The 26,655-nt window shown below is 41.9% G+C and overlaps 1 protein-coding gene across 1 annotated transcript in view; it reads right to left on the bottom strand.

The window, feature by feature from the left end:
* Positions 1 to 26,655, bottom strand: part of PKHD1 (PKHD1 ciliary IPT domain containing fibrocystin/polyductin) — a 487,578-nt gene that overhangs the window by 298,890 nt on the left and 162,033 nt on the right. Inside the window, exon 36 of the mRNA XM_077752866.1 lies at positions 14,146 to 14,358. Within this exon, the coding sequence (XP_077608992.1) occupies positions 14,146 to 14,358 (213 nt within the window). The remainder of the gene's footprint in view (positions 1 to 14,145; positions 14,359 to 26,655) is intronic.

A 26,655-nucleotide genomic window follows, 5' to 3' on the forward strand; every position in this document is an offset into this window, starting at 1 on the left:
CCCGCATCAGGCTCTGTGCTGACTGCCAGCTCAGAGCCTGGAGCCTATGTCAGAGTCTGTATCTCCCTCTCTCTCTGACCCTCCCCTGCTCATGCTGTCTCTCTCTCTCTCTCCTAGAAATAAATAAAAAAAATATTTAAAAAAAATAAAAAAATATTATTTTGAGAGAAAGAGCACGTACAAGCAGGGGAGGGGCAGAGATAGAGGGAGAGAAAGGAACCAAGCAGGCTCCATGCTGCCAGCACAGAGCCCAACGTGTGCCTCAAGCCCAAAAACCATGAGACCATGATCTGAGCTGAAATCAAGAGTTGAACACTTAACCGACTGAGCCATCCAGGCATCCAGATAGTAATTTTGATAATCATTACTACAATTTATGGAGTAGAAGCAACAATGAGGAACAAAGGGCTAATTTTCTTTTTCATGTTTTTTTTTTTTTAATTTCTGAGAGCGAGCAAGAGAGAGAGAGAGCAAGAGAGCAAGCAAACTTGAGCAGGGGAGGGGCAGAGAGAGAGGGAGACACAGAATCTGAAGCAGGCTCTAGGCTCTGAGCTGTCAGCACAGAGCCAGACATGGGGCTCGAACCCATGAACCATGAGATCATGACCTGAGCCGAAGTCAGACGCTTAACCGACTGAGCCACTCAGGCATAAAGGGCTAATTTTCAAGAGCATAATTTCTTTTTATAAAAAGCAATTGACATATAATATTTAATATAAATATATAAAGAAGCAAAAAGAAGATACAAAAGCAATCGCAATCTTACTACAACATATTACTATGTCTCTTCTTTCCTATCCTCTCTTTCCTATGCTCACTAGTTGACAAAATTTCACATATAAATGAATAGTTTGACACATACTACAGAACTGTGCTATAATTCTTGACATACCATTTTTTGCAAACTCTCTTAGTAGGAACATCTTTCATCTGTATTATATACAATTTAACATCAAGATGGTATCATAGCACCCCATTAAAAAGATGTGTATTTTTTTTACTGATCCCATATTTCTTTATATGCAGTTTCTTCCCAATATTTTGCCCCCCTGAACAGTACAGATGTGAACGTTCCTGATCATAATTTTTATTGCATGTTCATGATCACCTCCTTAGAATAAATTCCTAAAAGTGGCGTTCCTATATCAAGGTATATACCTATTTGTAAGCCTTTTGTTATAATCGCCAAATCATCTGACAGGAAGACGCACCCACTTGTAATATCTACTAGGAGCATACATGGATGCCAGTTCCTCAGACTTTCTACCTGTTTTTTTTTTCTTTTGTCTTGGTCAAATTGATTGTTAAGGGAAAAAGTCACTTTTGTTTTAATTTCTTAATTACTAATGAGAATGTAGAGGAAAACCCATTAACAAGACTATAAAAGAATCTTTCTTTACTGTCAACATACGGTAAACCTGAGCCCTCTCCACATGCACTCATATTAACTGGCCATTTGCATTAATTATGTAGAGATGTCTATTCACATTCCTTGCCAGATTTTTAAATTGTTCTAAAAACTTTTTTATAAAGGAAATTAACCTGCACCTATATCAAATAAGAACTGAGTGTGTGATAAATGTAACATTTACAATTTGAGGAAAATGTTGCTGTATTAGTTTCCTATTGTAACAAACAATAACTATCTTCTTAAAACTTATCTTCTTAGTAATTGTATTATCTAATAGTTCTGAGGGTTAGAATTCTAAAATTGGTTTCACTGAGCTAAAATCAAGGTATAAGTAGGATTGTTTCCTTCTGGAGGCTCTGAGGGAGGAAAATCTGTTTCCCTGCCTTTTTAAGCTGCTAATGGCCACCTGCTATTCCTTGGCTTGTGGGCTCTTCCGTCCTCAGGGTTCATCCCTACTGTCTCTGCGTCATTTCATCTCATGCTCTTCTTCAACACCTCGTGTGTCCCTCAGATAAAAACCAGTGTGCTTATATTAAGCTCATCTAGAAAAGCCACAACAACCTCTCAATTTCAAGATCTTTAATTGCACCTGAATAGCCCCTTTTACCAAATAAGGGGAACTTGGTGGGTTCCAGGAATTGGGACAGGAACCTATTTGGGGCCATTTTTCAGACTACCACAATTGCATTGTTGAATAAATAGTGTGGAGAAAACTGACTAGCCATTTGAAAAAAAAGATTAGATAACTGACTTATACACTATATCAAAATAAATTCCAGATGGAATCAAGCCGGAGTTGGCAAAGTCTTTGTGTAAAGAGCCAGATAGTAAATCGTTTTAGGTTTACAGACCAGGCAGTCTCTGCTGCCACTGCAGCATGACAGAGCCACAGATAATACCTAAACCCATGGATGGGCATGGCTGTGCTTCAGTAAAAACGTGTTTACAGAAACCGGCAATGGGCCAGATTTGGCCCATGGGCCATAGTTTGCTAACCCTGAATTAAAGACACGAATGTGGAAAAACAAATAAAAGCACCAGGAAACAAACAGGTAAAGTTTTATATCCTCTGTAGAGGGAAGAGTTTTCTAAGTGTGAAACCAAAGGTGGAAACCATTTTTTAAAAACCTTGTAGATTTGCTATGATACAGACCAGAAAATGTTATAAAAATACTGAAGGTAAATAACTGGGAAAGAAACAGGTTCTTTATGTCCCTATCAAGAATCCTACAAAGGGAGTCAAAAGAGGAAAAGCCCCACTTGCAATCCCAACATAAACTGAAAATTTTGAGAAGACTCTTCCAGAAACCTGAAAGAAGTATCTTCTATCTTTCTGCCACAGGTAAACACCGGGTATGTGTACGCAAAATAGAAGCGAGCTCGCATGTGTCTTACGTGTATAAAGAGAATGGAATGAATGTTTGCTAGCTCCCCTTCTGGGCCCCAGTTTCATTATCTGTAGGATGAAAGCAATAATCCCAGTCTTTGCTACTTCACAGATTTGTTGTGAGTTGAAGGAGAGCAAAGAATGAGAAGCAGTTTTGAAAATTATAAAGTGCCAGGATCTAGGTAAAATCCAATTTTAACAAATACTAAATATAATGCCCAATTCAATGATACTGTTCCTCCATGACCAGGCTGAAAGCAATACTATTAATAGTACTGCTTTGATGATATATATGGAAGAATTCTCTTTGAAGGAAAAATCACAAGCTCCAGCCCATGTAGCATTCCATTTACTTAGCAGTGCTGAATTTCTTTTGATACTAAAAAATGTAAAAGATGTCAAGTCAAGACTATTATTAACCATTTAATAAACTAAAAGAAGGTTGCCAAGACTGGAGCACTGCAGTGAGGAGGGAGGAGTAGGAGAGGAGCTGGTAAACAAGACAGAAGGAGTAGGCTGCACTACGTCATATAGAACACTGTAATCAGTGCTCAAATTAGTTAGAAGTTTTGGACTTCATCCTAGAAACATTGGGAAGTCACTGGACAGCTTTGAGCGGAAGCATGATATCAACAGATCTGTTTTTAAAAGATCACCTTGGTGGGGCGCCTGTGTGGCTTAGTAGGTTAGGCATCCAACTCTTGGTTTTGGCTCAGGTCATGATCTCACGGTTTGTGAGATGAAGCCTCACAGGGCTCTGCGCTGACAGTATGGAGACTGCTTGGGATTCTCTCTCTCTCTCTCTCTCTCTCTCTCTCTTTCTGCTTCTCCCCTGCTCACATGTGTGCCTGAGCTCCCTCTCTCATGCGCGCGCTCTCTCTCTCTCTCAAATATAAATAACTATATTATATATATAATAAACCATATATTATGTATATAATAAACCATATATTATATGTAATAAACTATATATAATAAACTATATATATGTATATATGTGTATTTATATATGTGTGTATATAGGAGTAGGATATATATATAGGAGTGTATATATGTATATACACACATATATATATATATCACCTTGGCTCCAGGATGAAGAATGAACTGGAGAGGGACAAAAACAGCAAAGAAGAGATAAACCAGAAAGCTTAAACAGTAAACCCACACACAAATTGATGGTATCATGAACGAAGGTAATAGTAATGGGGGTGCAGAGAGGTAAATGGGTTCATGAGTTATCTAAGAATTAAAATCAGGACTTGGTGACACACAACATGGGGAATTATAGAAGGAAATCAAGAATGACAACCAGGCCTCTGGCTGATGGATTACTGGAAAACAATGAACACCATCCCAGCTTTCTTAGAATAGTAATTAGGTTTCTTTCTCTTTTTGGCTTCAGCCAGATCTTAATTCCCCAGGGGGTTTGAACTGCACGGGTCAACATATATGGGTCCACCACAGGACCATAAATGTATTTTCTCTTATGATTGTCTTAATAACATTTTCTTTCCTCTAGCTTACTTTATTGTAAGAACACAGTATATAATACATGTAACATCAGAAATATATGTTAATTGACTGCTTATGTTATCAGTAAGCCTTCGTTCTAGTCAAGAGTAGGCATTAGCGAGTCAGTTTTGGGGAGAGTCAAAAGTTATATGTGGATTTTCAACTGTGTGACATAAGTTTCCCTAACCCCTGCATTGTTCAAGGGCTAGCCATACTCAAGACTGATGATGCCTTTGCTGCCCACCGCTTTGTATGTACACATTTACACAAAAGAGTGGCCAGTCCAGATCAAGATTCATGTGATCCTGAATCCCCTGAACTGAAAATTATCTTAAAATCAATCTCCTTCTAACAATCCATGAAACTAAAAGGCAACCGATGGGATGGGAAAAGATACTTGCAAATGACAATCAGATAAAGGGCTAGTATCCAAAATCTATAAGGAACTCACCAAGCTCCTGAAACACCTGAAAAACAAACAATCCAGTGAAGAAATGGGCAGAAGATATGAACAGACACTTCTCCAAAGAGGACATCCAGATGGCCAACAGACACATGAAACGATGCTCAGCATCCCTCCTCATCAGGGAAATACAAATCAAAACCACACTGAGATACCACCTCACGCCAGTCAGAGTGGCTAAAATGAGCAAATCAGAGAACTCTAGATGCTGGCGAGGATGTGGAGAAACGGGCAGCCTCCTACTCTGTTGCTGGGAATGTAAACGGGTGCAGCCCCTCTGGAAAACAGTGTGGAGGTTCCTCAAAAAATTAACAATAGAACTCCCCTATGACCCAGCAATAGCACTGCTAGGAATTTACCCAAGGGATACAGGAGTGCTGATGCATAGGGGCACATGGACCCCAATGTTCATAGCAGCACTCTCAACAATAGCCAAAGCATGGTAAGAGCCTAAGTGTCCATCAACGGACAAATGGATCAAGAAGATGTGGTATATTTATACAGTGGAATACTACATGGCAGTGAGAAAGAATGAAATCTGGCCATGTGTAGCAACATGGATGGACCTTGAGGGTGCTATGCTGAGCGAAATAAGTCAGGTGGAGAAAGACAGATACCATATGTTTGCACTTATAGGAGGATTAGGAGGAACTTAACAGAGGACCGTGGGGGAGAAGGGGGGAAAAATAGTGGGGGAGAGAGAGAGAGGCAAACCATGAGAGACTCTTGAATGATGAGAACAAACTGAGGACTGATGGGTGTGGGGGGGAGGGGGGAGATGGGCATGGAGGAGGGCACTTGTGGGGATGAGCTCTGGATGTTATATGGAAACCAACTTGACAATAAACTATTTTAAAAAAATCAATCTCCTTCTTTTACTAACACTTTCTAGACATAATCAAATCTAGAAAATACATTATTATATATTCCTTAATTCCAAATTTTCTATTAATTGCATTTCTATCAAATGTAGCTTTGGTTTTGCTTACAGTTAGCTTTTTTTTTTCCCTAGCCAAACTAAATAAATTTGAATATACTAGTATAGGGTGTCCAGTAAAGCCTTATTAATTTATAATTCCAAATCCAAATTACCTTGTGATTCCAAGGAGTAAAACTGTTATATTGTCACATATTTTAAAAAGTAAACAAGCTTTTATTTTTTACTGGCCTGTTCTCTTACCCTGACTAGATAATGCAGCTCTAATGTTAATAAACTATCCTCCCTCAACCTCAGACAACACAGTCTGGGTGGCTGTTCATACCCTTGCTTCCTCTTGGCCAAAAGAATACCTCTTCCCTGGTCATAGCAGCAGTTTTTGTGACAGGCTTATGACCCAAACACAGCCAAAGTGAATCCTGAGGTTTTTGTTCAAGCTTTTCATTCAGTTGCTCACACCACATATATTTCTTGAACACCTACTATGAATCCAGGCACTGTTGTAGGCAATACAGATGTTGTAAGTGAAAAATTTTTAAAAAATAATAAAGGAAAATCCCTGCCATCGTGATATATACATTCTACTAAGGAAGACTCTAGAATGAGTAAAATAAATATGACAAATGAATTATATATAATACACTAGTGTTAAAAGCTAAGGGGGAGAAAACAAAAGGAGGAATGTAAACATCGACATCGATGGAAAGAAATTTAAGAATTTGCTCAGGGGTCAACTAGCCATTGGAAAAGAGTCGCTCTTTCATTTGGAGTTGCAGAGACCTGTTTCCACCTCTAGGAGGGGAGAACCTGATTGAAAATGAAGCCAACACAAAGGAAAGCAGAGTCTAGAGCTCAGAGCCTGATGACTTCATTGGAGCACCTGGAGTCAGCTGTGCCTCAAGTTTATTTTTTTCACTTATATGAGGCAGTAAATGTCCTTATCTTTTGTCTGAATTGGGTTTTTTGTCACTTGCAACCAAAAAACACCTGACTAATGCCAACACTTTCAGGTATATATAGAAACTTAAAGTATCTTACAATGTGTTTCTAAGTGGGATTCCTGCTGTACTTGGATTATTGAATAGCCAGAACTCATTTCTAATCAGCAGTATGCATTTACAAGGAAGCACCTAAAATCCTAAAGACCTTCAAAACAGCATGTTCACTTTAAGGTGTTTAAGTAAGCTCTTTTAAAGTGTGGGTTATACTCTTAATTTAAGGAGCCCCTTTGTATAGATTATGCCAAGGTCAATCTTGTCCAGATTAAGGAATTATAGATTCTAAGTTACCTCAGTTAAAAATCAATGAGATTCTACCAGAAATATTTCTGCCACTCTGCATACAACAGCTGTATTTTGGACTATTTTAAGGCATTCAACAGAATAGAGAAAATTCTCACCTTAACCTGCCATTGGATGGCTTGGTTATACTTTGAGAGACATATAATTAAGGACCAGTCTTCATCTGCTCTGAAAGGAGAACCAGGCATCCAGGCACCAGTCATCCTACCATGCAAAGGGTTCCAAATACACTAGAAGCACACTCACTAGTGTGAACTTGACTGCATAATGATGATCTGCCACAACATACCAGCGGACCAGAACCTCAATGCTGTATTGAAGTTGTTTGAATTAAAGATTACAGAGGAGTCTGCATGGCTCAGTCGGTTAAACAGCCAACTTCAGTCAGGTCATGAGCTCATGGTTTGGGAGTTCGAGCCTAGCGTTGGGCTCCATGTTGACAGCTCAGAGCCTGGAACCTGCTTCGGATTCTGTGTGTGTCTCTCTCTCTCTGCCCCATCCCTGCTCATGTGCTCGCTCTCACCCCCCCCAAATAAATAAACATTAAAAAATGTTTTCAAACAAATGCATGAAAAATAATTAAAGACTACAGAAGGCAACGAACAAATGTTAAATTTTCCCCATCACTGTTCCTCCATTTTTCCCTCAATTTGATCTTACTTCCTTCCCATCCCTAAACCCAAATGAATCACAGCAAAACACACACAAAGACGCAAATATCAACAGCTGCTCTCTCTTTCAGAGCAACATCCCTTGGAGTACCCTTTCATATAGGTGCAAATGTAGCAAATTCTTAAGCAGGATTTCTGCTCCCCTAAGCCAACCAAGAGGGTGAAAGCAGGAAACAAAGAGATGATAGCACCTCACATTGTAAGTGAGCCATGAAGTAAGGAAGCAGACATTTCCTTGAGGCTTACAAAAAGGAGACTAATCTCACTCTGCCATCTGAGCCATCGCTGAACAGACCCCACCTTAGGCTATATGAGCAACAAAGAGAGGACATTCAAAGGAATTCTCAGAAATAGGGGTGAGTCAACAGACTGGGTAAACTGGCCATGACCTTTTCTTCTCCTTTCCATATAGAGGTCCTTCTTTCCACTTAAAGAAAAAGGGCTTAGAAAGTAGCAATCATACGGTTATCTGCAAGAAGAGGAGACTGGCAGGGCACCTGGGTGGCTCAGTTGGTTAAGCATCTAGCTTCGGCTCAGGTCATGATCTCATCGTTCATGAGTTTGAGCCCCGCGTCGGACTCTGTGCTGACAGCTCAGAGCCTGGAGCCTGCTTCAGATTCTGTGTCTCCCTCTTTCTCTGCCCCTCCCCCCCGTCTCTCAAAACTAAAATAAACATTAAAAAAAAAAAGAGGAGGAGGAGGAAGAGACTGGGTTCTTTTCCCCAGGTTGGACGTCTCCACATGTAGCACATTTGCTGTGTTGCCCCTCCCTACTGAACAGGAGAAAGGATAACTGGGAAAAGGAAAGCTGGAGCTGGGAACAGGGAGTGAGTGGAGCATCATTGGTGTGGACAAACTGGTAATGTTCTTCTGGATCAAGTGGATTTTGGAGAAGGTAGCTTCCCCTGAGCTAATGCTCTGGTACTCCACCCAAAATGGGCCCAACGATGGGACCTAAGGGCATTGCAAACTCAGAGTGGGCCTCCACACTGGAACACATTGGGAAGGTCTCCCACAAGGGTTCAATGATCTTGTGCAGAAATCTTTGGAGAAAGAATCAACAGTCAACCCGTATTATCCAGAGGCAACCACACCTAACAGAGGACACAACCACAGAGTACAGTAAAAAAGCTTGTGAGCCGTCTTGCCTCACATCTTGGACCTGTCCTAGCACCAAGAAAATATAAAATAAGAAGGATAGAAGGAAAACCAAGGGAGCAGGCCAAACCCTTGCTACTGAAAATATCCCAGACCAAAGCCTCTAGAAAAAGAAAGGAGGGAGGAATACATGAGAACAAGACTGAAGTTTTAAACTGAATGAGTTTGAACTGATTTTTTTATTTAAAAAAATTTTTTAAATGTTCGTTTATTTTTGAGATAGAGATAGAGTGTGAGCAGGCAAGGGGTAGAGAGAGAGGGAAACACAAAATCCGAAGCAGGTTCCAGGCTCTGAGTGCTTAGCACAGAGCCCAATGCAAGGCTCAAACTCATGAACCTCGAGATCATGACCTGAGCCAAGTCAGATGCTTAACCAACTCAGCTACTCAGGTGCCCTGGAACTGGCCGTTTTTTTAATACTTAAATCAACTGGAAAGCTATGGTGTCCCAGATGCTGTTAATAAAATTAAGGGGGAAAAAGACCCATCAGAACACGGATTAAGATAGAGATTAGAAAAAAATAAAGTCTGTTCTGAGTCAGATTTCTGTCTAGAAGTTTCAAGTGTCTCAACCATCCCTAAAAACGTACCATTTGCAAAGACCTACGGACAATTTACACACCACACCAGCTCCAAATTCCCATGAAATCTCAGGTAATAGTTTGTAATAAAAAGTGCTAGGGGACGACAAAGAAACTCTTCAATTTTGAGAAAATCCAAGATCCTTGAAGATGTGGAAGAAAAGCTGTAGCATTTACAGTAGTTCCCCCTTACCCATAGAGGATATATTTCAAGACCAGCAGTGAATGCCTGAAGCCAGAGATAGTGTCAAATGCTAGTATCCTGTTTTTTTCCTATTCATACATATCTATGATAAAATTTCACTTATAAATGAGGCATAATAAGAGATGAACAACAATAACTAATAATAGAACAATCCTAGTAATAGGAAATGTGGTCCTGCTCTCTCTCACTGTATTTTACTGTACTCACCTTCTTCTTCTAGTGATGATGTGAGATGATAAAATGCCTATGTAATGAGATGAAACGAGGTGAATGAGGTAGGCATCATGACCTGTCATTAGGCTACTATTGGCCTTTTGAGGACATGTCAGAAGCGGGATCTTTTGCTTCCAGAGCTCTTTTCTTTGGTGGTGGAAAACCGAAGTCCACTTGAAACCAGAAAATGCAGTAGCCATATAGGAGCAAGTGAAGCCATAGCTTGCACAGAGACATAGAATTAAGGACTGTGAGTGAGTCTTGACAGCACGGGGACCTTGGAGGCAGTCATGCCTGAGGCCTGTTGTCTTCCTGTCCACCTTGGGGCTTGACCAAGAACTCCTAAATCCTTTGTTCTAAGTTTGTTTGCAATGGGGCCCTGTCCCTTACAATCGAGCAATTTAAGAGTAGTAAAGCTACACACCAAAATATCATGCCACTGCTATGATTTATATTCCAGCCCAAAGGAATGAGAGACAGAAAACAGAGAGGAGGAAGACTCATGATCTAGAAGAAATAGGGCAAGGGGCAAGAGGAGACATTATGGATATAGATGGAGACCCAACTGAAAGTGGCTGGTCAGGTGACAAAAAGGCAGAGATCTGAAAATACATTGTTGGAGGGACTGTTCTAAGATGAGATAGGCTCTGTAAAGTTTCATCCTACATCAAAGCGCAGATGATAGGAAAAGTCCCCGCACTCTATCAGTCTTGGGGAAAGAAGGGATCATACAAAGAGAGCTCCTCCAAAGGAGGAGCTACATGCCACAGTTACAAGGATGTGCTCGTACGGTTGTTTATAATCACCATTTTAGCAGTGGAACTCTTTCTTCTAATGAAATACTACTTTGAATGCAAATATACAGATAAGCAATGAATGGATTACTTGAGTAATTTAAACCTTTATTGCTGGACCCCCAAATACTTCATTTTCGGAGGAACCCCTGAAGCTCCTCCAGGAAACATCTGGATTTTGTGGAGCATAGGTGAAAACTAGTAACATTCTTCCACACACACGTCTACACCACGCACATGGTGCCATGCTTCAAGACAGCCTGATGCTCTGTAGCAACTAAAATAGTGTCCATGATACAATACTTATAAAAAGCATAGAATTTAAATAAAGATACTTGGTGCCTTTAGAAGGAAAATAAAACATATCTAAACTTGCTTATTTAGACTAGTTCTCTTTTCTTCTTTGTTCCTACCAAACTCTTACATTCCTAACGATTGCATTAGTGTCTTCCTCAAACGTTCTCCCACATAGCTGCTTTTCTCAGAAACTTCCATGTATATTTAATGCCTGTATCTTGTAATTTCTTGAAAAGGACAAAGACAGAAGTCCATTCAAGGCCGTAAAACTGCTTTTTCTCCTAAGAAACTGTCAGCCAAATTTCTCAGAGAGGAACAGGAAATGAAATGAGAGACATTGATAAATTTCCCTGCCGAACAATCAATAAAAGCCCCACCATCCTGTTCAGACTCCCACTGTGGAAGCAAGGGCCATAATTACATTGTCAAAAATTCCAGTTGCCCAGGCTGACAGCGACCCCCTTGAAAAGTGACAGGTGATTGGCACTGGGTTTGGGGTAGTGAACCTGGATTGGCAGACAGAGTAGGGAAAGAAAAAGGCAAGAGTGAAATTTCCTTATTGACTACAGCCACCCAAACCCCAGACTGTCACTGGGGAGGAATCCGGAGACCCTTTGTGTCACATTACCAATCAGAGGGAGCAGCTGACAGAATTGACTAAGCAATCTGAACCCCATCAGAGGTTCAGAACAGCCCTCAATCTATTCCCAAACCCAAGAAAGAGAAAGATGGCTCTGCACGCATGTGAGTGTGTGTGTGTGTGGTGGGGGGGCCCTATATTAAAAGAAAAACATGCAACGGGCTTTCAACTCCATCTTTCCTCATGACAGCTGAACAGCAAAGCCTGTTTGCTTAGCGATATGAAACCACGATAAAAATCAACTGGAGCAGAAGGGTTCCGGGGGCGGCAATGAAGAATGAGATGGGAGACAGAAGGTGGGAAAGCACTGACATACAGGCCATTTGTGTGATTCTCTGGGACCAGGGCTGGAGTTAAATTAGTACTCATCAGTTAGTCCTCTCACTATTGGACATTAGGAATAAAACGCCTGCAAGATGCCTCCTTGCTGGGCAGTGCTCTGCTTCTGGCGATTCTGGGGTCCATGCAAATGGCTTCCAGAAGGGGCGCCTGGGTGGCTTAGTCGGTTAAGCGTCCGACTTTCGCTTAGGTCNTTATAACCACACCCAGGAATGGTGTCTTTCCACCCCCCGGGGAGGAGCTGCGCCACCAGACATTGACACCAAAAGGCATTAGCTGGGCACTGGGAACAGAACAGAAGATGCCTGGGAATGTTGCTACTTCATGATTTCCCAAGCTAAAACCTCTCTCTTGCTCTGATCAGGAGTGGTAGACAAGAAAATTAATAAGGAGAAAAATTTGGCTCTGTGCCAAATTTTGAAATAGAGACCCCTCTCTCCTTCCCCCTACAAGAAAACATGAGGTAACTGACACTGGGTACTCAGTGTTTGGTCGGGGGAGGAATATAATAAAATAGCCACAACTAATTCTGCTTGAGTGTTACTGCATGCCAAATACTTCGAAGTAGTTCACAAGCAGTAGGTCTACAAGGTAGGCACCAGGTTTTCCTGGTTTTATGAAGCTTAATTTGCCCAATGTTATAGCTGATAAGTGGCAGAACTGGACAGGTTTCTGATTCCAAAACTATTAACCACTAAAACCAGCATCTCTCCAAGCTAGTCAGTGGGCCATCTGAATCAAATCGCCCTGGGGGCCCATTGAAATGTATGTTTTTGGGCCCACTCAGGCCCTCCAAGTCAGACCCTGGGGATGAAGCCCAGAAACCTGGATTAAAAAAAAAAATCTCCCAGACAAGTCTTTTGTGCATGAGGTGGTGAATCTCACTATATCATGGCAGGAAGCTGAGTGAGCACAGGGTCATTAGGGACTTTGGATGCAAAGTAGTGAATCAGGTTGTGCACTGTTTTGCATACTTGACAGCAAAAGAAAATTAGTTTTCCCCTAAAGCCCCAGTGTCATCAGACCCATGTCTGGCCCTGGGAAAAGGCCAGTGAAATTATGTAACGATTTTAGCCATGTTATACTGCCTGCCCTGCCGGAGGGGAATCTAAGACCTCAGGTGTGCAGAAGAGTGGGGACAAGGGAGGGCTGATGAGCTGCAGGCTGGGCTGGGGGTTCTCTGACAGAGACCTAGGGAGGGGAACCCTCACCAGGTGACTGAGCTCTCTCCCACGCAAGGTTTCCTTCACATGAATGAGATGTGGCAGCATCATTTCAGAGAAGAAAATAGCTTGCTTTTACAAGTGTAAAAAACATATATATATGATAATATATATATCATCTCTCCAATCTANCCGCAAATGAGGAGGACCACTGTGTAATAGAGCCTTGGCAGAGCAAAACAGCAGAGTCCTCAGCATAGCTATACACTCATGTCTAGAGTAATTACCCTATGGTAGGTAATGGGGTTTTAGTTTGTTACGCCAGTATAGGAATGCCCACGTAGTTGACACCATGTTTCTGGAGACCGGGCCCCTGTCTGGAGCCTACATTTTGATTTTCCTTTGGCTTATGCTATGTAACTCAAAGTATTTCAGAATCCACTGAGAGATACTTAAAGCTCATCATTTTATACTTTGCTGCAGCTACTAACACAAATCTCAGTGGCTTGCGATAACAAAGATTATTTCCTATTCCCATTCATGACAGAAGTAGGCAGACTGCAGCTTTGCCCCTACTGTCTTTGTTCAGGTTTCAAAGCTGAAAGAGCTGGCCCTACTTGGGACAGGCTCTTCTCAAGCAGAGGGAAAAGGGCAAAATGGCCAAAGCATTGTAACAGCTCTTAAAGCTTCTAGTTGGCCATGCAGTCTATCACTTCCACTCACATTCCTTGACCAAAGCAGGTCCATGGCTAAGCCCCATGTTCCTGTAAGACAGGGATGTGTGGTCCACCCACTGGGAGGCACTGAAAGTCACCTGGAAGTTGGTGGAGGTGTATAATCCCCTTACTGCAAAGGGAGGAAATAACTGGGACTAAATGTACTCTGTCTGCCACAGGAATTATAACAACTAGTATTTCTCATTTAAGGAAATAGTGCCCATCCTGTAATTAACTTTGTTGCCTCAGCAACAGATAGCCAAAGATTTTGAAGAGGTTTTACCTTTTGCCCCATCACCAGCACATGGTCTAGACACCATTCTACCTCATCTCTTCTGGTCCGCTGTCTCACTCACCATGCAGGGAAAGAGTTCCATTCCTCACAGCTAGGAACTTGACACCATATGGAAAGAAGGGGGTAGAGTGAGAACTCCCGTAGAGTTTGATCTCAGCTTTGCCTTGGAAGGGCTTGTCCTTGGATCCAATCTGGAGCTCTCCACCATCAGAAATGAGGATGGAGTGTACCTTGAGCTCAATAGGTCCTGGATCCATGAAAATCAGCTTGCCTCCTAATGGCCAAAGAGAAGATTGTCAGTCCCCAGGAGGATAAGGTTCACCACATTTTGACAGTTCCAATGTCTGATGAAATTCTTTTTATTTATATACTTTCACTAGAATTTAACTTATTTTATCTTGCTCTCTCTTCTAGAAGCACAAGAGAATATGGATTGGACCCCCAGGGGTAGAAGCACTATACCACTAAGCCAATTTAGGCTAGCTTTCACTATTCACCGCCTCTTTATTTATGGTTTTTTTCATGGCAATATCCTAAATGCCCAGCAATTTAGGACCAGTCAAATAAGGAATAAGAATGTCACCATTTTGGCCATCTACCAACAGATAAAAGCAGCATATATAATTAAGTTTAGAAACACTAAGAAACAAGTGAGTAAGAAGTAGGAATAGAAGAAAATATGGCAAAATTGTAAGAATTATGGTAAAAGGGACTGTAATTAGGGCTACCATGACATATGCAGCATTTTAGCTGGGCAACATACATTTTACTTCATTTTTGATAACAGACCCTAATTTCCTTAAGAAATTGCTCTGCCTCACTGAATAGAGTTGAGTGGAACTGTCAATCACAGTGTCCTGTCTCAGCATAGCCTATGTCATGTGTCCAGGCTTCAAATGGAAATCTGGAGCTTAAGGGAAGAGAAGACTAGAAATGTTTAGATTTTAGTAATGCCACTGGTGGTATGTAAATCAACCTGAAAAGAGCTTCCTTTTTTTTAAATGTGTATTTATTTTTGAGAGAGAGACAAACAGAGTGCAAGCAGGGGAGGGGCAGAGAGAGAGGTGAGGAGACACAGAATCTGAAGCAGGCTCAGCACAGAGCCCGATGCAGGGCTCGAACTCACAAACTGCAAGGTCATGACCTGAGCTGAAGCCGGAAACTTAAACGACTGAGCCACCCAGGCACCCCAAGAGGTTCCTATTTCTGAGGTCCACTCCACCTGCAAAGCCTCTTCAAAATGTCCTGACCATTATCACTTCTACACCTAATTTTCCAGACTTCCTATCAGTTCTTGTGAATGGCCCAATATATTCTCCCTAAATATCCTTTTGTAAAAGAAAGTTGGCTTCCATTATTTGCAATCAAATAACCTTAACTGATACAGACATGTTCTCTCTAATAACCAAGTTTTCTGTGACGTAGGAATGTTATTTTACAATAAAATTAAATTGTGAGAATACTTAAGATATTACAACATGCTTTCATCTTCATAATACTTTTCTTTAAAAGAATTTAGAACATCTGCATTTCATGCAGAATTTTCCCTGTAATGCCCAAATAATTAAAGCATCCCATGTAAATAACCACTTTAACCTGCATGAGTTACTAAATCTATCTTGCTCCTGTATGGGGTTTGCAAAAAACCTGGATGAGACTCTTCTATCCTATAACAAGGTGGTCAGAGGTTTGACCTCATAGTGGAAATGTCAGGGGCCCTCTTTTTCACACCCTACAACAGCTTCCCACCTTACTCACAATGAAAGTCAAAGTCCTGAGCCTTGGCTGCAAAAGGCCCTTCATGATTTACCACCTGTGTCCAGTTCCTCTACAATATCATCTTCTAAAACTCACTACTTCACTCACCTGCCTCAAACACACTGGCCCACTCTCAGCAGGCCTCACTTGTTTCCTGACCTGCTCTGTTCTTCTGTCAGGTATCCCTGTGACTCACTCCCTCTTGTTTCTAATAAAATGTTAAGTCCTCACTGAGGCTTACCTTCTCCAGGTGATACAAAGTAGCCTGCTCTTGCTCCTTACTCAAATACATTTTCTTTCATAACACTCACCATCAGGCACATGATCTATTTACGTGTTTATTGCCTGCCCTCCCCCCACCAGAATGCATGCTTCATGAGGGCACTAATGTGTTTTGGTCACCTCTGTATTTCAGTGCCTGAGGCCGCCACCTAGACACCACTGTCTGGGACAGTGACTAATAGGTAGTTGGCACTCAATATATATAATTACAGAGCAAACCAATAAGTGATTATATCATTTTAGAGAATCTGGCCTAAGTATCTGAATTTTCTTTATGGACACACAGAAAACAGCTCAAAAGGCAGATTCTTCTGGGGGCGCCTGGTTGGCTCAGTCGGTTAAGTGTCTGACTTCAGCTCAGGTCATGATCTCATTGCTCAAGAGTTCAAGCCCCACGTCGGGCTCTGTGCTGACAGGCTGGAATCTGCTTTAGATTCTTTGTCTCCCTCTCTCTGCCCCTCCCATACTCACTCTCCGCCTGTCTCTCAAAAAAAATTAAATTAAAAAAATTTTTAAGAGCATATTCTTCTGTAGAAAGGAGCATCTTAGGGAGTGAGCAGCAGTGAAGAGCAAGATTCTTCATTCGCTAAATTTAGTCTAAATCCAATGTGCCAAGGTATTTAGTTGTATTGTTGTTTCCCAGAAATCACAACTGGAAGTATTTACTCAAACACATGCTGGAGAGATGAGAGGGAGAGCAGACAAAGGCTAAGATGCCCTTAGTCATTTTTGTTTACCTCCATCCTAGCACGCAGATAGCGATCAGTAAACATTTGGCCCAAGCCAAATGTGGAGGCCACCTCAGCTCTGACCTTCTGCTCTAACATTGCCCTTTAATTTTCCTCAGCCCTCTCCACTGAACCTCCTAAAGCCCAAACTACACACCATCAGCAACAGTCATAGGATGTTTATGTGGATTCAACCCCTGAAAGTGTTCTCTCATTTCAGTCACAATTTAGAACAACACACCCCATGTGGGTATCCAGTTTCTCCCTTGGTAAAATGTGCAGCGTGAGAGTTCTTCCCTCAGAGAACTATGATGGGATTTCTTGAAGTGATGCTTGTGGATCCCCAGTCTCGCGTCTGATTCCTATTAGACAATGCAGTGGTGTCAAGTGGCTACTGTCAAACTCACTGTCTGCACTTGCCCCATTGGCGCCATCACTACTCATTTGCACAGCTCCCCCATCACTCTAGCACTACTGGTCCCCTCCTTCCAGCACCTCACCATTGGCAGCTCACCCTTTCCTTATGAAGCATGGCACAATGATGCACGCTCAGGTCAACTATTCAAGAAGCAAGATGTGTCCTTTGATCTATAGGCTTGATGCTAGGGCAGCACCACATGACTTCCAGACTTCCAAAGCACCTAGGGGCAATTGTGACTTAAATTTTCCCTTCCGTTGTCAGCACAATGACAAGAATAATCATCAGAAATGCAGTAATAGTCATTAATCCTGCTGTGAACAAGAGGGAAGAAATGTGACCTGTTTACTAAAACTTTTCCATTCACAGCCACACGTCATTAGTGTCCCAACTAATTATCTTCAACTGGTGGACCATGGATTTGCAGGGCATGACTCCTCCATTATAAATAGTCAGAAAATCTGAACTGACCTTGATGAGCAAGTGGTGGAAACAGGAGGCAGACTCTACCTATTGGCCTCTGAATGACCCTCGAAAAGTCCCATAAAATTGCCAGGCCTCAGATTACCCAGTTCCCAAATCTGTCCTACAGTGCCTACACAGTGCCTGGGGATGGCCTGTTTTCTCATCATTCCCATGCGGGACAGAACCATGCACTCACCAAGACTCCTTACAGCTCTAAAAAGTTGGCCATCTACATCTTCAAGAATGCACTCGGGTGTGCCTTTGGCACTGATGGAGACATAGAGCTCATGTTTTCCTGACACCACCTATGCTGCAGTGAACTTGGAATTTCACTTGGGAAGAGTATCAACGTACACAGTCAGAAACTCAAATACTATTACAGGGAAAACAAGGGCACTAACACTTATTAAGCCACTACTGTATGTCAAAAATCTTTAGACATGCTGTCTGAAATGACCTTCAAAATAAGCCTGTGAGGTCAATGTCACGCTTCATAGTTCACAGTCCAGAGAATGAGCTGGGAGCGGTGGTCTCCCTCAGCACAGAATAAGCAGAGCAAGCATGAGAACCCAAGACCACCTTCCAAAATAGCTCATACTGAATCTACTTCTGGCAAACCCTCCCAGGTTGCTGTTTTATTAATTAGAATTATCATAGTTCTATTTAAATAAAACCATGTGTTAACCCAAGTGAAGTTTGCCTGTGGCTTGTTTATATACGCTTTATTTTCATTTTGTTAATGTAGATATACCTCGCCTCATGCCAAACAGGATTTGAGGCAGATTACAAGGATTAGTGGGTAAATTTATAAACCTGGGCTTTGTTCCTCGACCCATCAAGCAAAATATTAAACACACAAAAACAAATGGGTAGAAAGTTAGAAATGTCATTTACTGAGGGAAGTAATAAAGGCAATAATGAAGGGAGAAATCTCAGCCCAAAGAAAATGAATAATTGGTGTTGGCAAGAGTACTAAAACCAGGACTAATTAATTAGTATGATAACCATTTCTCCCTGCTAAAAAGCCTTCCCTCCTTACTTATCAGGGGCAAGTATAAGGAAATCTAGGTAAATTATGAAGAGAGTTTGTTGAGGAATTCACCTCTTTTTAATTGAAATAATTACAAGTGATAACTGAGAGGAGAGCTTCTCAGTGTGAAAGAATGTCAGGTTTATACTCAAGCTAGCCCTGTGCCAAGGCCCCAAATGTTACATCCTCACACTTTATTAGCTTAAAACAAATATCCAGTGGGCTGCTTTGGAGTATAGTGACTTGAGAAGGGAGGGCAGAGGGAGGACTTTATTCCTCCACTTTATAGAGCTTGACCACATTTCCCAGTGCTGAAATAAAGAGCAGGACTGAAATCAGCCTGTGGCTGTGACCCTTAAGTTGCTTATTATGATTGTTCATGAAAGCTGAGTATGTCCCACAAGTGACCTTGGGTAATTTTATAAAAATCAATCAACCATCATTATTGTTACTTCCCCTCTGAAATAAATAAAGGAACACCACTTTTTACATGTAATCACTTCTTTCCATTCAACATCCCTTTTATTTCTTTTAAAGGGAAGTCAAGGAGACTTTTAGCAGCTAGCTCATGTTTGCAAAATACTTCAAAACCTGCTTTTGGCTAACCCCACAATTAGCCATCCTCTGTAATAACCGCAGAATGATTTGCTGTATGTGTTTTGAAAAAAAAAATTACACAGTTCTAGCTATTTTCCCCCCTTATGGTAAAAATCTAGAGTATAAATATTTTACCACACGATAAGACTCCAAAGGAACTGGCTATGCCTTCTCTCTGCAATTCTTGGCCTCCCTTCCCTTGAACCCTCCCCCCAGCTAGGCCTTTGCCTGACACGTCTGTCAGAACCAGTCCTGTGAACGTCTCAATGGCACCAGACTGCCGAATCCAAGACTCGATGCTCTGTTCTCACCTGTCCTGAGTAGCCAGCAGTATATGACACGCTCAGTCACTCCTGTCTTGAAACTCTTTCCCCTCACTGGCCAGCACTGTCCTCTCCTCGTTTTCCTCCTACTCCCCAAGTCTCGCCTCCTCTTACCTGACTCCTCCTGAATGTCCCAACTACTGACACGTGGAGTCTCTCAACACTCAGTCCTTCTACCACTTATCATTCTATGAACAAGGTTGTCTCACCTTGTCCTAGGGATTTAAATATCATCACAGGCGAAGGGCTGATGACTCCCAAATGGGTATCTGCCCTCAGCTCAAACTCACACACCCAACTACCACTCAGTCTCTCTCCTCAGAAGTCTCACAGGCTCCTCAAGGGGCACATTCAAAAAATGAACTCCTCGCCTTGCCTCACAGACCATCCCACCATCCTTGCTGAGGCTGCAAATGGCAACTCCCTCTTCCAGGTGCTCAGTTTAAAAGTCCTGGCATCAACTTTCACTCTCGCAGCCAATTCTCCAAGAAATTTTGTGCATCCTGCCTTCAGAAAATCCCCACGATCCAAACACTTCTCACCACTTCCCCGTCTACAGCTGGGGGTTAAGTCACTCTTATCTCACCCTCGGATTATTCCAACAGCCCCTCGACTCCGCTCCCTGCTTCTGTCCCGGCCCCTACCCCCACCTCAGGGTCTATTCTCAAAACAGCACCCAGTGTGATTCTTTTCTTTTCTGCGAACCCTGTCATGTCACCTCTCAGCTCAGAGTCTGCGATGGCTCCCACCACACTCGGAGTCAAAGCTGAACAAATCCCACAGGCTTGGTCCTGTCCGACCCAGTCTCACTCTGCTCTCCCTCAGGCTCACAGTCCCCCAGTGCACTGACCTTCTTACTCCCCCTACCTCACAGCCTTTGCCTTACTGTGCGCAAATTCCCCCAACCGCCACCAAACTCCCTCTCCACCCACTCTATTTGCTTAGCAAATCGAACAAAAACTGTAATTTGCATTCTTGACTGCCTTGTTAATAGAAGTGAACTCCATGAGAGCAAGAATTTTGGTCCATTCCTTTCACAACCATAGCCCCTGTGCCAAGAACACTGCCTGTCCATGGGGAACTTGGCAAGTGGTCCACTAAATACGTGATGAGTAAGTAAGAGTTGAAGTTATAGACGTAAATGAGGTCTCCCAGGGTGCCTGGCTGAGAGTAGGTTAAATTTGTGACTTCAGCTCAAGTCATGATCTCACAGTTCGTGAGTTCAAGCCCTGCAGCAGCATCCAGCTCTCTGCTATCAATGCAGAGCCTACTTCAGATCCTCTGTCCTCCTCTCTCTCTGCCCCTCCCTGGCCCTTGCAAGCCCTCTCTATCAAAAAATAAATAAAAACATTTTTAAAAAGTGAATGAGGTCTCCCAGGGAGATCATGGAGAGGGAGGACAAAAGAGAGATAAGAGAAACAAGCTGTCAAATATTAATATCCGAAAACTAGAATAAGGAGAGGAAGTAGCAAGATTCTTGAGTGGAGTCAAAAAATATTAGGTGATTTAGAAGATTTGGGAAGTCCTGGCAACATAAACTCTAAGAAGAACTTTAAGAACTGTGAAGGTGGTGGATGAAGATGTCGTTATGTCTAGATGTTAGGAGGTTTGGGGGAGAAAGGGCACAGAGCAAGAGAGCATTGATTTAGGAGGTGGATGCAGGTGATAAAATCAACCCAGGGAGAGTGACTCCAGGGTTAAGCAGATGGAAAGCCAGAGGGGAATAGAGGCAAGATGGAGGCAGGCATCTGAGGACCTCTAATAATTTGATCAGTCTATAACCCAAACTAGATAATTCATTGCTCAAAGTTTGAACTCCCTAAATTTTTTTATGTAAATTATTCCATTTACTTGTTTATATTGATTAACGTCCATTCAGTTTTTTGCATCAAACTTAAATAATTCTTTAAGATGTTTAGCAGCCTGGATCTGCTCACCTTTCCTGTTGTTTTACGGTCAAATACATAGGGAAGCCTGTGGAGTTTTCCCCCGCTGGAGAATTATAGAAAACTATCCATTTAGGATGGACAGACCCCTCCTCTGCCTGGGTAAGAAGAGTTGGCTGAACAATCCGGGCTCATTGGGGCACCCTACTGGACACTGTTGCTGTCGAGGTGGGCATCAGGAGGAGGTGAGAGACAGAAGGGAGAAAAGTAGTACTGGGGGAAGGCAGCCACAGCCCAAAGCTGTGTTGGGGATGCACAGAGCTTCCTTTGTTGGCAAGATCCGGATTAGGCTTGTGCCTGATCCACTGGAGCAGAGCCTAGAAGCCTTCGAGGTGGGCTTGTCCCCGGCCAGAAAGGCGGAAAATCAATTTGGCTGGCAAACGAGAGCCCCCAAGAGCTCAGTGCACGCTCCATAATCCTATCCACTAGCAGCTCAGGAAATAGATGCCTGAACCCTCACATATTCATGGGGGATGTGAGGCATAAATCAGGCTTTAAGGATTGGGGGCGAAGGGAATGGACTCTCGGGCTGGTTACTAATTAATCAAGCACAGAACACCTAAACCTAGCAACCTGGGAACGAGCCACACACACACAGGCATGGGCTGCTGCTGCTGCTGCTTTTCCTGGTGTTTTTTTTTCTTTCATTTCAATTAAAATAGATATCGAATGAAATTTTCCCCTTTAGCTGATGCTGCTTATGCATTCCCCTGTTCTTCCTTTAATTAAAAAACATGCTTATTGCAATACTTGCCAGAATCACTTTAACGGTATTTTAATTGTAATGTCTCTGCCTGATTACAAAAAGAAAATATGAACTTGGAAGTATGGGCAAAAAATGTTCTCAGGGAGCAGGAAAAGAATCACACACCTCCCTGAAATGAATGCCACGTACTAATTCCTTAATTAGCCCAGTACTACTGTCAAATGGGCAATGGAGAAGGAAAAAATATATGTATCTGAAATAAAATCACCAACTCAGGGCCACAAACGATGGCGGTTGGGAGAAATCATTTTCATCAGCTCTGATTTCCCTGGCAGGATGGAGAACTGCATGTAATGAAAAATGCCATGCTCAGGATTGGCCTGTGCAACACGGCCAGCCAAGTTTTCGCTGTTCTTTGCGAAGGGTTGCTTCGCCTTTGGGAAAAGATTACCAGGGCTAGATTCATTGGCTTCCAGTCCTGACATTTCTATATGGTTCCCTTTATTGTTTTAGCCTAGTAGTTCTCAAACTTGAGCGTGCATCTAATTCACCTGCAGGTCTTGAAACACAGATTGGCAGGCTTCATACCCAAAGGAGTTTTGCAATGTGGCCCCCAAATTTGCATTTCTAGCAAGTTCCCAGGTGATGCTGATGCTGATCAGGGACCACACTTTGAGAACCACTACTCTAGGTAAATTAACCCACTGCTCTAGGTGTCCATAGCCATTGTGCTGTTTTCCTTCATCTAAAATCGGTTGAAAAATACAAAGCTGGTACTGCCAATTAATTCACTTCCTCATTCATCTGACATTTGCTGTTATTTTCCAGCCTTTCACTAGGTGCTGAAATTAAAAAAAAAAAAGGTGAAAAATACAGTCTCTACTGCCACAAGGTCAGGTGAAGCTTAATTGCCCCAAGCGAATAGAAACACCCTGGTTTTAGTGAATTGGCCAATTTTACCGATAATTAGGAAAGAAGATAAAGATTGTGAATCAGCTTTTACTTTTTCTATGAAACATAAAACTCATTAACTATAAATTAATGAACTCTATACTAATTACAAGGTGTAAACATATTTGTGGGGAAAAAACTATTAGAAACATTTAAAGGAGGGGCACCTGGGTGGCTTAGTCGGTTAAGCGTCCGACTTTCGCTTAAGTCATGATCTCGCGGTTCTTGGGTTCGAGCCCCACATCGGGCTCTGTGCTGACTGCCAGCTCAGAGCCTGGAGCCTGTTTCAGAGTCTGTGACTCCCTCTCTCTCTGACCCTCCCCTGCTCACGCTGTCTCTCTCTCTCTCCTAGAAATAAATAAAACATTAAAAAAAAGAAAAAGAAAAAAATATTTAAAGGAACCAAAACACAGATACAAATAAATGCCTTTGTCATTATAGCTACTATAATCAATTGCTACTTAACTAAAAGTTAAGTTATTATGAAGTTATTATAACTTCATAAAAGTTCCCAAAAAGCATCACTTCCTTTTTCCAACACAGATTCTGGCATTTAAGTAGTCAAGGCCCTCAGCAGCTCCATGGATTTCCAAAAAGTCACTTAAAACCTCAGGGAAAAAAAAAGAACAATTCACAAACAAACAAAACAAAGGAACAAAAACCTATCTTTTCTTTAAAGTCTATGCCAGGCAGATAAAATAAGTCTCCTTAGCTACCAAGTTATTCATTCAAATGATCTCCTTCCTTCTATCAACATCCAATTAGCATGGACCCACTTACATTTCTTAAATATTTATTTATTTATGAGAGAAACAGAGCACAAGTGGGGGAGGGGCAGAAAGAGAGGGAGTCGCAGAATCTGAAGCAGGCTCTAGGCTCTGAGATGTCAGTACAGAGCCCAATATGGACCTCAAACCCACAAACCCTGAGACCATGACCTGAGCCAAAGTCAGACGCTTAACCTACTGAGCCACCCAGGCAACCCACTCAATCTTATTTTTTAATAGCTCTCCAACTTGATACATTACTAGAAACAGTTCAAAAAGTTCCAGGCATGGGGTATCTGAGCGGCTCAGTTGGTTAAGCATCCGACTTCAGCTTAGGTTATGATCTCACAGTTTGTGGGTTTGAGCCCTACATTGGGCTCTGTGCTGACAGCTCAGAACCTGGAGCCTGCCTTGGATTTGTGTCTCCCTTTCTCTCTCTCTCTGACCCTCCCCTGCTCATGCTCTATCTCATTCAAAAATAAACACTAAAAATTATTAAAAAAAAAAAAAAGGTTCCAGGAATAATTGTTCTCTGAATATCATAAACATGATTGACTATAGCATAATAACTTCACAAGCAAAATATCACGGTTGTTTCCTCATAGTATTTATTTATTTATAAAATGAGAACAACTGCTACCTTTTCTTGACCCTCAGGAATATTAGAGTACATGAGAAATAAAAGTAATGAAATGCTTAGTCTTTGATTTTTTATGTGGGTAAGAATCCTGGGTACATAAGCATTCCAGAGTTCTAGCTCTGCTTTTGATCATGATAAACAGGATGTGGAAATCATTAATCAAAAAATAAGGTAAAGAGGTAAGGGAGATGGGTGCCTGGGTGGCTCAGTCGGTTAAGCATCTGACTTTAGCTCAGGTCATGACCTCATGGTTCATGGGTTCAAGCTCCACGTCGGGCTCTGTGCTGACAGCTCAGAGCCTTGAGCCTGCTTCGGGTTCTCTCTCTCTTTTTCTCTTTCTCTCCTCCTCCTCCTCCTCCTCCTCCTCCCCTGCTCACACTGTCTCTGTTTAAGATGAATAAAGGTCAAAAACAATTAAAAAAAAAAAAGAGGTAAGGAGAGACCAAACCCCGAAGGACTCTATAAGCCATATTAAGGAGTTTAGGCTTGATCTTAAAGGCTAATGGAAAGCCAATGAAGGGTTTTAAGTAAGGAAGTTTGAAATATTTATCTTTCCTTACTGAAAATATTATAGCCTCTGTGCTAGGAAGGGACTGGTCCCTTTTTGATAGCATTTTTCATGTTACAACATTCAAGTTGTCAAGACATAAAACTGTAAGTTGTTTAATATCTATCTATCTGTCTGTCTGCCCATCTATTGAAAGCATGTCCTTTCTCATAGCAATGGCTTATCTTTCATTTAAGGCTAATCAAGTGTGTCTGGGACTGTTCTCTGGAGGTAAATAATGTAAGTCATTGTCTGATTGGGAAAAATAAGGGGTTTCAGAGCCAAGTGACCCCCACAGTAAAAAGCCTTTGTCTCTGATCTCCTGATACACAAATAGTAAATGAAAATGGTCACTGTCTGGACTAATCCACTAACATTTGAGAATACCAGGAAGGACTCTGATTATAGAGAAATCCACAACCAACATTAATCTGCCTATTTAGGTCAGAAATTTATTCTCTAGTCACTCATTCAACAATTATTTAAATACCTACTATGTGCCTGAGGTTGTAATGGTCCCACGATATAATGGTGAGCAAAAACAGACCTGGTTCCCTTTCTTAAGCTTATAGCCTATTCACTCATTCTCCAAAGATAGAGGGAATTAGAACACACACCCTAATATTAAATATGTAGTCACCAGCAAAAGGCTAACACAAAGAGACACAGAAGTTAAGGGAGTTCAGGGTGGATTTCAAAAAAGTCAGGTCTGGGGTGCATGGGTGGCTCAGTTGGTTGAACATCCAACTTCAGCTCCAGTCATCATCTCACAGTTTATTACTTTCCAGCCCGACATTGGGTTCCTTGCTACCAACACAGAGCCGCCTTCAGATCCTCTGTTCTCCTCTCTCTCTGCCCCTCCCCATCACCCTACTGTGCACTCGCTCTCCCTGTCTCTCAAAGATAAATAAAACATTAAAAAAAGAAAAGTCAGATTATTTCTTTCTGATGCTAGCTTCTTCGCGAGGCTTCCCCTTTGGACTACTGCAAAGCCCAGCCTATTCTAGAGTGCCATGCTTGGAAATATGGGAAGAAAGCGCATTAACTCCTTTCCTGCACTTCCCTCCTACAAAGGGAAAAGCGTCGCCATCAGTTCCATTTTCTGCACTGATTTGAGGACCTGCACCTTACTCAAAGCTAAAGAGAATCTGTGGCTTCCTCAAATTTGAGCCCAGGCCAAACTGGGTTTCCTGACCAAACTGCAGTAAGTCAACCTTGTTGAACTGCGTGCACATAATCATCCCATCTCCTCCCTTGTAGAGTAGCTGTGTTTCAACTGGGAGAGGAGACCATCTTTTTCCAGAAACTTTCAGGTAAATTACTTTAAACTTATCAATTTGTAACAAATTTTACCAGCCCCAAAACTCTCTCATGTTGACCAAGATATTATATAGTTAAGAAATATTAATGCAT

This window comes from Crocuta crocuta, unplaced genomic scaffold (assembly GCF_008692635.1).
Source record: "Crocuta crocuta isolate KB4526 unplaced genomic scaffold, BGI_CrCroc_1.0 scaffold291, whole genome shotgun sequence".
Lineage (NCBI taxonomy): Eukaryota > Metazoa > Chordata > Mammalia > Carnivora > Hyaenidae > Crocuta > Crocuta crocuta.